This window comes from Achroia grisella, unplaced genomic scaffold (genome assembly GCF_030625045.1).
Source record: "Achroia grisella isolate CSIRO2021 unplaced genomic scaffold, CSIRO_AGI_Agris_v1 utg461, whole genome shotgun sequence".
NCBI lineage: Eukaryota > Metazoa > Arthropoda > Insecta > Lepidoptera > Pyralidae > Achroia > Achroia grisella.
This window is the reverse complement of record NW_026712871.1, coordinates 1,799,154-1,810,907: the sequence shown is the minus strand read 5'-3', so window position 1 is coordinate 1,810,907 and position 11,754 is coordinate 1,799,154. Positions and strand designations below refer to the sequence as shown.

At 36.3% G+C, this 11,754-nt stretch overlaps 1 protein-coding gene across 1 annotated transcript in view; it reads left to right on the top strand.

Annotated features, from left to right (window-relative positions):
* The window catches only part of LOC131845263 (nuclear pore complex protein Nup98-Nup96), an 80,096-nt gene that overhangs the window by 35,761 nt on the left and 32,581 nt on the right, over window positions 1–11,754 (top strand). The window contains exons 17-25 of the mRNA XM_059194303.1: window positions 373–518; window positions 1,012–1,127; window positions 1,801–1,834; window positions 3,597–3,676; window positions 4,777–4,825; window positions 5,125–5,249; window positions 6,779–6,886; window positions 8,287–8,406; window positions 10,240–10,390. Of these exons, the coding sequence (XP_059050286.1) occupies window positions 373–518; window positions 1,012–1,127; window positions 1,801–1,834; window positions 3,597–3,676; window positions 4,777–4,825; window positions 5,125–5,249; window positions 6,779–6,886; window positions 8,287–8,406; window positions 10,240–10,390 (929 nt within the window). The remainder of the gene's footprint in view (window positions 1–372; window positions 519–1,011; window positions 1,128–1,800; window positions 1,835–3,596; window positions 3,677–4,776; window positions 4,826–5,124; window positions 5,250–6,778; window positions 6,887–8,286; window positions 8,407–10,239; window positions 10,391–11,754) is intronic.

Here is an 11,754-nt window from a genome sequence, read left to right as displayed (position 1 = left end):
CCTATTTCGCCCTAATAATTGTAGGAACGTCAGTACTCGCCGCGACTTCGTCGGCTTTGGCCTACCCTATAGATGGTATAGGGCAGGCCCCATCTCGATATTAGGGCAACCTATTGCGCCTTACATAATTGTGGAAGCATGTACTTACTTGCCGCGACTCTAGCGGCTTCGATCCACCCTATAGATGGTGTAGGCCCCATCTCCATGTTAGGGCGACGTATTTCTATTCTCAATAATATCTCTGATCTGTCTCTTTTCTTTAACCCTTTGCAGTAATTCTTCATTTCTCATTTTATCTTTCTACTCATTGACTCTACATCTATAGATATTTACTGAAATAAAATAACTTTAATCAATCATTTTTTGATACAGAAGTCACTATTCGAAGGACTAGAAGAATCAGATGCAAGTCTAGAGGACAAATTGTCGTTGAAACCGAGCAGGAAGCGGCTCGTCCTGCGTCAGAACAAATCTGACGGTGTTCAGAACGATTCTGTGGATCATCTCGCATCTAACAGGTAAGTTGTCATATCAAATCAAATCAAAACATATTTATTCATGTAGGTCTCTCGGTCTATTACAGACAGAAGATCAACACACAAGTTTCTTGCTTATTCTTCTTGTGATGAATCTGCATTCCGAATAAGCGGTAGAATAAAAAAAAAACTTAACTATTCAAAAGTGCTTATATTAAGTTTATTTGAATAAAGATTATTTCTATTTCTATTTCTACTTTTATGATATGTCAAATCCGTCAGTTCGGACTGATTTAGAGATGAGAAGAACGCAAAATATCGTTATTCATGTAGGTCTATTACAGTCTCTTATGATACGTCAAATCTACCGTCAGTTCGGAATGATTTCGAGATGAGAAGAATTGAAAGGTGATTAAGATACATGTTTAAGAGTCTAGTGGCTATAGTAGTATGTAATTACTAATATAACCACCTGATAACATTCACGAAAGTAGACGAAACTATAGGTAACAGCTAGTATTATTTATATTGGCAGATCGCTAGAGGAGCCGTCAGCGCAGCCCGAGACCAACGGTGCGCCAGTGGAGCCCGAGCGAGATCACGTCGATTCGGAACGATCTCGCGTCAGGCGGGCCGACCTACAAAACAACGGTGAGCTTGAAATCTATCCCGATGATTGTATACACCGTTAACAAACTCAAATTTCATACGCAGTTTCGTAAATAGAGAAATAGAGGTTTAGCGATATCGGTGTTTCCAGCAATAGAGTATAAATTGACACATTTTTTTTTGTATCGACCAAATTGGAGCTCATGACGACTTCAGTGGTTTAATGGTTTAGCACACCGCCTTACTGCCGATGGTCGCGGGTTCGATTCCTCTTTGTATTCAATGTGTATGATTGTTTGTATCAGTCTGGGTGTTTTCTATGTATAATATGTATGTATTTACAAAAAAAATCTATGTATTTGTATCATTTCCTAGTACTCATAACACAAGCTTTAGCTAACTTAACTTGGGTCTAGATGGCGCTGTGTGAATTGTCCTGAGATTATTATTATTATCAGTTATCTAGTACCCATAACACAAGCTTTAGCTTAACTTAACTTGGGTCTACATGGTGCTGTGTAAATTGTCCTGAGATTATTATTATTATCAGTTATCTAGTACCCATAACACAAGCTTTAGCTTAACTTAACTTGGGTCTACATGGTGCTGTGTAAATTGTCCTGAGATTATTATTATTATTACGTCCTGTTTGGCGTAAATAGGTGCAGTAATCACTAGGCTGAGATGTTAAAATGTACTTTTGTTTGTTTTTCAGATGTGGATGTCAATACAGACAGACATGGAAGTTGGTAAGTTATATTAGTTATTTATTTAATAGAAAAAGACAGTACAAACTCGTCCGCGTATGTACCTCAGTCTCACCTATTTCAGCCAAGCAGCTTGCTTTGTAAGCTGTTTCGGTTGTAGTGCAGATTAGGAAGTGAAATTACAGGATAAGAGGCGTGACATGTTAGTACTCTGGAGTGACAACGCGTGAGTGGTATCACGGGTGTCACGTGATAACGTGATGTCCGTAGTGCTGTTCATGTATATACGCGAAGAGGACATTTAGATTATATTTCAATTACTTACATAAAAAAGTGCTTTAAAAATATATATCTTAATCTTATAATAATGTTATAAACGCAAAAGTTTGTGCGTATGGATGAATGTTTGTTACTCTTTCACGCAGAAACTACTGAGCAAATTTTGGTGAAACTTACAGTAGTAAAGCTTGTACGTCAGAAGAACACATAGTCTATATCTTATATTGAAAATTAATGCAAGTGAAACCACGGGCACAGCTAGTTAATATTATAAACGCTAAAGTTTGTGAGTATGGATGCGTGTTTGTTACTCTCACGTAAAAACTGCTGAGCGAATTTTGGTGAAACTTACAGTAGTACGTAGGGGCCGTTCAAGTATTACGTAAGCACTATAGGGGGGCGGGGGCTCTTTTCTTTGCCTATTTTGGATGACATGGGGGTGGGGGAGTCTGTATGATGATTACGTCATCGGTCGTAATTTACTTTTTTACACGAATGGCAACCCTCACATTGTCTTTGTTAAAAAAACAATACATTAATTGAGAAATGTTTACGTAAGCATGGGGGGAGGGGTAAGAGCTTTGCTTACTTTTGCTGACAACGGGGGATGAGGGGTAAATAATTGTGATAAATCTGCTTACGTAATACTTGAACAGCCCCGTAGCTTGTACGTCAGAATAACATATAGTTTATATTTTTTAAATTAAACGCAAGTGAAACCACAGGCACAGCTAATCAATATTATAAACGCTAAAATAGTGCTGAGCTTGTGAGTACGGATGGATATTTGTTACTCTCACGCAAAAACTACTGAGCGGATTTTGGTGAAACTTTACTGTAATGGAACTTATACATCAGAATAACATGTAGGCTACAATTGAAAAATATATTATGTAAATTTAACGAAATATAACGATAAATATCAAGTTAGTCTGAGGCAGACGTACTTGTGCGGTTCAGGTAGTGTTACATAAAAAATATTACTTTGAATTTCTGTTAGTTTATTTTTATTTAACACCTTTTATCTTCAGGTTTACTCAAATAATACTTCTTATTATAATCCAGTAGTTCGAATGTGTCGCCAATACAATGAAATTCTTGTCTCGAATAGACATATAGATATTTTCCATTCAACGCTGGTCCAGTTCCGGAGACAATTAAATTTCCACCGTAAAGTGACAAATTATATTTAACATTGTACCAATTTTCTTTTCTTTAATATAAATAAAATTCTGTTAACATGATAATTCATTGCATTGCGTAGTTATGTATCATTTTCTATTTAGTTTACTTTTTATTATATAACCTTATCTAGCTATCTAGCGTATATTGAATGCGTCTATATAATTTAGCTCTTAGGCATACATAGTGTTGGATTACAATCCAGTTCTGTACTGAACTACACGCTCCTAATTATATTATTGTATTGACTGTAATCTGTTTTGTATGCTAATAAATAAATAAATAAATAAATAAATAAAAATAAAATTTAAGAAATTTATAAATTTTTGTGTGTATTGTACAGGTTGAGCTCTCCGAAAGTGAGTTGGACCGATAATGAGAAAGGAGTAGATGAATCAACACCACGGTTGTATCCCAGCTTAGGTAAGTTATACTCTAACAAGAAACGTTTATATATATACTAGCTACTCGCCCCGGCTTCACACGGATGTACATGTATTATATAAACCTTCGTCTTGAATCACTCTATCTATTAAAAGAAACCGCTTCAAAATCCGTTGCGTAGTTTTAAAGATTTAAGCATTCATAGGGACAGACAGCGACAGCGACTTTGTTTTATACTATGTAATGATATATCTTTTATATAAAATTCTCGTGTCACAATGTTAGTTACCATACTCCTCTGAAACGACTTCACCGAGTAATATTTATTTGCATATTCAGTAGGTCTGAGTATCGGCTACTATTTATTTTTCATACCCCTAAGTGATAAGGCATGTCCACCCCTAATATTTATTTTTGTTTGGTCATATTTTATTATGTTGCATTATAAATACAAATGTATTATAAATACTTTCATCCCTCTACAATCAACCCCTACTTTTCAATAGCGATTTTAATTTATATGGTAAAACAACGTTTGCAAGTCAGCTATATAATATATATTGCATAACTCCAAAACATCAAACATGTAAATATAAAATATGATCCACCCCTAAGTTATAAGGGTTGTCCACCCCTAATATTTATTTTTGTTTTAGTCATTTTTTATAATGTTGCATTATAAATGTAAACCTAAACTTTCACCCCTCTATAATCAACCCCTATTTTTTATAGCCATTTTAATTTATATGGTAAAACGTTTGCAGGGTCAAACAGATAAGTATAAAATATGATCATATGACACATAGGGTCATATTTTATATTTATATCAATAATAAATAAATAACCCTGGAAAATTCACACAGCGCCATCTAGTCCTAAGCTAAGCAGTGCTTCTGTTATGGGTACTAGGCTAAAATTACCTCAATACATTTGTTTTTATAAATACATACATATTACACATAGCAAACACCCAGACCGATACAAACAATCATACTCGTGAATACAAATGTTTGTGCCGTGCGAGGAATCGAACCCGCGACCATCGGAAGTAAAGCGGTATGAGAATTGTCCTCGGTTATTATTATTGTTTTATATTTTAAGCTCTAGATATTAAAAATGTATGTGTCTTTTGTTTTCAGATAAAGAATTAAACTTAAATAGTCAGGTGGCCGAGAGACGCGCTAGTTGGTAAGTTTATTTTATCTTATCTATAAATCTATACATATAAATAAAATTGTAGTGTCTGTTTGTAATATTGAAATAACCGTTTTTTACTACATGCATATGAATATAAATACGGTACATACACCAAAACACGTCATAGTAGCTTTATGCATGCAAAGTCTCAGCCCGATCGGTTCAAAATTGACAAAGTTTCATACAAACTTTCATCCCTGGTGAACACCAGGGGTGTCTCGTGCGCATTGCCAACCCTTAACAAACCTTAAAATATCCTTATTTATAATTTATATGCTCCATCACATCAGGTTAACAACGAAACCACTAAGGAAGCCGCTGGTCTCCAATCCGGACTCCGCTGAGAATTCGGTTCGGGAGCTCGGCGTGCGGACAGACAGACAGAATGATAAGGAGAACATTGACACGCTATCAGGTAAAGTAACAGTGCTGAAACTTACTAATGTACAATAAACAGTACAATTATTACCAGAGGCGGATCGTGAATTTGTGGGGCCCTGGGCATAATCTACTTAGGGACCTGCCTAATTTTATTACTCAACTAAAAAAATACACCGACCAAAAACAAGCGACTAGAAATTCCCCGTTCCTTTCCATAGACATGCACTTGCATGTGTTGATTGATCTCAGAGTTGCCAACCTTATGATAGGTTTTTTATTTAACATTCTAGATATTTTTTTATATTCTAAATATGGTTTCAGTGGGGACTGGGGGCCCCTTTGTTTCCTCCCTTAGCCCTTAGGTAGATCCGCCCCTGATTATTACACCTGTTCACTCACTACCTACATACTACAATAAACAATGTATTACATAGCGACACCTCATCACATCTATACTACTATTATAAAACTGAGGAGTTTGTTTGTTTGATCGCGTGAATCTCAGGAACTACTGGTTCGAATTGAAAAACTATGTTGGATGTTGGATAGCCCATTTATCGAGGAAGGCTTTAAGCTATATAACATTACGCTACGACCAATAGGAGCGGAGCTGCAATGAAAATATTGCAAAAGGTGGGGAAATAAAACGCAGACGAATTTGCGCGGGTCAGCCAGTTATATGTAGCGCTACAGTGGTGAGGTGATAACCGCCGTAACACTTCCTTCACTTCCTTACATTCAATCCTACTCTATCCTGACTCTCTCCTAAGTCCTCACCCTCTCCTGCCAGGTAGGAGAAGTGAGCTACAATTCTGTTGTCACCGCGGCGGTCGTGGCACGTGCTCGTGTGAGAAGATTGCGCATCAGATCGCTGGCGTTTATGGTTCTTTCTCTTCTTTATTCTCTTTTTTTAATTAAGAAATGCGTTTTATTACATAATAAAATTGGAGGGTCTGTTTGTAATGTTGAAATAACTGTTTTTTACTACATGCATATGAATATAAATACTGTACATACACCAAAATAACATTTTTTACAATTTTTGTCTGTCTGTCTGTTTGTTCCGGCTAATCTCTGTAACGGCTGGACCGATTTTGACGGGACTTTTTGGCAGGTAGGTAAATAAATGTGTCCAAAAAAATATAGATTTTATTTTGGGATGGGCCATTCCTTAACATTTAGGAGTATAGATATATCTATCTATCTATACTAGCATAGATATATAGATATATTTTCTAACGTAGGGGACAAACGAGCTTGCGGCTCACCTGATGGTAAATGATGAGCCCATGAGCACCTGCAACACCAGGGGAATTGCAAGTACGTTGTCGGCCTTTTAAGAAGGAATAAGCTTGAAGGTTTCAATTTCGTATCGGTTCGGAAATACCATTGCTGGAAGGTGATTCCACAATGTGGTTGTGCGAGGCAAAAAGGTTCTAGAAAACCGCACTGTGGAGGACCGCCATTCATCCAAATGATCAGGATGGTATTTTAGTTTCTAGCTGATGATGCTGAAATTCAGCAGCTGGTATTAATACCAACAATGTTGTATTTTTTATACAGTATCCGAAGAAGAGAACGTGTCAGCTCGGGAAGTGACCCCGCACCCGGCCGGCGTGAAGCTCACTCGTCCCGGCTACTACACCATACCGAGTTTAGACGAAATCACAGGTTTGATGATTATTATATTACCACCACGGCGCTGTACTTCCGACGATAGCGGGTTCTATTCCTCGCACGGTGCAAATATTTGTATTCATGAGTGTGATTGTTTGTTTCGGTCTGGATGTTTTCTACGTATATTATGTATGTACTTATGGGACACAGTCACCTAGATACATAAAATAATAATTGCATTTAATAATGTCTAGTAAGACAAATTCAATATTGTCTACTAGGCACTGCTGTATCTAAACTGTGTCACCCCACCTTACATTTTCCTATTTTTATTTAGTATATAAGATCATTATTTCTATGTACACATTGTCAGTTTATCATCATCTGTAATATACATCGTCTCGACCAGCAACATCTTATTATTCACCCGCAACAGTATAAAAATATCAGTCTAGTACCCATAACACAAGCTCTGCTTAGTTTGGGACTAGATAGCGCTATGTGGATTGTCCAGGGATATTAGTATAAAAAGATTTCTATGTTCCCTTTTAAAGGGCGAGCACGATAGATCTATGTAGGTCGCAGTGCTACAGGTGCTACAATCACCTGACAATAGCCCTAACAACCCAATAAAAAAAAATGTTCACCTTTGAGACACAAAGCTACCTCGTGTTTATTATTTGTAATTATATTACTAATTATATTTCTACTTCTATTTCTATTGACATTTCTTATTATATTTCTACATCTATTTCTATTTCCATTTTTTATTCTATTTCTAATTATATATCTACTTCTATTGCCATTTGAAATTAAATGAAATGATATTTATTTAGTAGAAGAAAAAACTAAAACACACATTAAACAAACAAAAAAAAGAATAACAAACAGTGTGACAATTAAAAAAAAAACAGTACACAAATTACGTGTGTGCGCGTGTGCTTGCATGTGTATGTCTGTCGAAGCATCTACTCATTAGGTCCGTGCTCAGCATAATGCTGCAGCGGCTGGAGCGCTGCAACGCTGTTTTTTAGCACAAGACCTGGCATTTCTTATTATGTTTCTACTTCTATTTCTATTGCCATTTCTTATTATATTTCTACTTATATTTCTATTTACATTTCTTATTATATTTCTATTTATTTATTTATTTACTTAAACTTTATTAACCAATAAATTATGATACAAACGGCGGACTTAATGCTATAGGCATTCTCTACCAGTCAACCTTCAGGAAGTGCAGAAATACTTGATGGTGGCTTAACATTAATTATATAAATAACATATATACAAATATTAGACTAAACTAAAACTAAACAAGAATAGAATACACGCGAATATTATAACATTTCTACTTATATTTCTATTTACATTTCTAATTATATTTCTATTTCTTAGTCCTATTCGTATTCCTATATCTATTTCTATTATGACCTCCACATTTCCACCTACAGGTTACCTCCGCTCGGACGGGTCGTGTGTGGTCCCTCACTTGACTATTGGCCGCAAGAACTACGGGAACGTGTACTATGACTGCGAGATAGATGTTGCCGGTTTGGATCTCGACTCGTTGGGTGAGTTATTTATTTAATTCAAGCTACTAATGGCCCTTACAATACAGACAAATATACATATGGATAGCTTTTTTCGCAGTACTCTCATGCTGTTGTACTCTACTCTTGTGCTGGTGAAGCTGTAAAGGTCGCAGCTGGCCTTTACAGCTCTACCTCAAGATAGGGGGCGAGTGCAGATGGCACTCCAAACCAAAGGAAGGACTTATGGAGCGGCTGAAGGACAACTCCCGCCTGACAGATACGTAGATAGTCTGAGGGCACCGCTAGGGGTTCAACCTCGGCTCAGGCCGTCGTAATTTCGATCCCCGTTTGAATTGGACGGGGGATCGATCGGAGAATATTATAATTAATAGAAGAAATAAATATAGCACATAAATATACAGCCAGTGTCTTGGGTATGTATGTTGCCTCGATGTGCTTCGGTGGGTTACGATAATTGTTTTTTCTTTGTGCATGTTTTTTTTATACTTAATTATACCAGTTATAATTCAGAGAAGTATAAAATATGCAAATTAACCTGTTAACCAGGGTTTTTTTTTAATTACGCAGCATATAACAGGTACTGACTCACTGGGACGTGTCAGTATGTCATAGAACAGTATAATTCTATATGATATGAAATATATGTTTTCCTTTATGTATAAGCAACAAAAAGGGAATATACAAACACTTCCTTGTACGAAACTATTTGTTCCACCCGTTCAAAGTTCCAGTACACAAAACTTATTGCACGCAAGTGTTTACGTTTAATGTATTTATACGTCCCGTTCTATTAAGGTTAATTGGATAATTATATAAATCTGTCATGATTTGCTATAAATACTACCTTAATAATGGAATAAAATGTGGGTTGTTGTCACCATCGTAAGAAAGTTGATAGAGGGCGCCACTGAGTTATGCTGTGTAGATAGCAGCGCCATATCTCCAGACTACCTTTCTAGAATGAATACCTGTGCCTGTAGCTAGTCTATGGCATGCCATGTCACATTGGTGGTGGGGCGAGTACTGAGGAGAGAATACATTTGAGAGGACACTTAGGTCTTGATAGTCGAATAGTGAACAACTAAGTAGTACCATCTACAGTTAATGTAATAAATCCATTCAAAATTCAGAATATCTTTATTCATGTAGGTCTATTACAGACTCTTATGATATGTCAAATCTATCGTCAGTTCGGAATGATTTCGAGATGAGAACTGACAAGAAACTCAGCTCGTATTTTTTTAAATGTTGTACATATTTACAATAATACAAATTCATTTAAACTCAAATTTGGGAGAATACAAGAGCACCAGCATATGCTATTGAAAAAAAAAAACAAAAAATCTAATCAGATTTCGCAACCTGAACAGACCAGTCCCCATAAGCAGCACCCGTCCACGAGTATGACGGATGAGCTAGCTATCATTGCACTCAACCATATTAGAGGGAGCACATCGACCCGGTCCACCACGCCGCCACAAGTTCGAACTTCATATATTATTTACAGCATAAACTGTACCAATCACAGTTTTCACCCATGAATTTAATGTACGCACGTCATATTGACGACCTCGGTGGTCTAGTGGTCTAGCACACCGCTTTACGACCGATGGTCGCGGGTCCGATTCCTCGCACGGCACAAACATTTGTATTCAAGAGTATGATTGTTTGTATCGGTCTGGGTGTTTTCTATGTATAATATGTATGTATTTACAAAAAAAAATATATATCTATGTATATGTATCAGTTATCTAGTACCCATAACACAAGCTTTAGCTAGCTTAACTTGGGTCAAGATGGCGCTGTGTGAATTGTCTTGAGATTATTATTGTTATTATTATTATTTTACAGTGCACTTCTTAAACAAAGAAGTGATAGTATACCCGGAGGACAGCGACAAGCCTCCGGAGGGCGAGGGCCTCAACCGCCGCGCCGTCGTCACCCTGGACCGGGTCTGGCCGCGGGACAAGACCCAGAGCAGGCCCATCACAGACCCTGACAGGTACGAGTGTCTATAGATAGATACATATATTGTTTATTTGTTTGTTACTAATAAATCACACACAACACGTTCATAAGAATAGACAATACATAATACAACATAAGATTTATAAAATTGTGTTATTATGTGTGATCTGTAGCAATACAAACAGGTCGAAGCTCAGCGTGGGACATTGTTCAGGGAACAAAACACTGATGTTCAGCTTCAACCCATTTGAGGGTACGTGAAAATAATAATTAAAATAAATATAAAATAAAAGAGCAATATTATTGGTGATTGTCTGTGCACTGTGTGTATAATAAAAATAATGTAAATAGTTCACAGTATAATTTGATATAATTTTACCTGAGTGGTAGGGATAAAAACGAAAAGAAAAAAAGAAAATATTAATAAGAGTAACATAGAAAAAAAAATATTAAAAATCATTACGTGAGATTGCAACCGCTAGCCAACATACTACATACATATACAAGCTGTGCCAGCGGTTTTAACCACGTTAAATATCAATATGAAATATAGCCTATGTGTTATTCTGATGCATGATCTATATTACCCTAAAATTTCATCTAAATCCGTTCAGTAGTTTTTGTCTGAAAGAGTAACAAACATTCATCCATACTCACATGCTTTCACGTTCATAATATTAACTAGCTGTGCTCGTGGTTTCACGTGCGTTAAATTTTAATTTAAAAATATAGCCTACGTGTGATTCCGATGCATAAGCTATATATTACTGTAAAGTTTCAAGAAAATCCGGTCAGTATCATAACATTAAAACTATCGATTGACAAAACTATTACTGAACCTAAATGGGCAAAACCTCAAAATAATGATAGGGACAATAACGTGCCACTGTCCCTTAAACAAACATCTGTACACAATAGGAATAGAAAATCCAGTTAGTAGTTATTGCGTGAAAGAGTAACAAACATCCAGACTCACAAACTTTCACGTTTATAATATTAATAAGATAAGATATGTACTAGATGACCCCGCAAATGTTCTGACATATAAATAATTATTGCTATTAAAAAATAGGGGTTGAAATTAAAGTTGTTTGTATTCTTATCATCATCATCTGCTTCTTTCTTATCCCATTTATTTGTTTTCTTCGTAATATGTTTTTCTCTACAATTCATCCCTGTTCGCAGTCATCGCGTTATTCACTCCCTTTCTTACCATATCATCTTTCACAGTCCATCCATCTCTTTTTCGGCCTTCCTCTGACCTTATAACCATCCACATTCATATGTAACACCTTTCTTAAAATATTATCCTCATTCCTACGCATTACATGTCCATACCATGATAGACGATTACTCTTCAACCTCTCTGACACCTCACCATATCATCTTTCACACAGT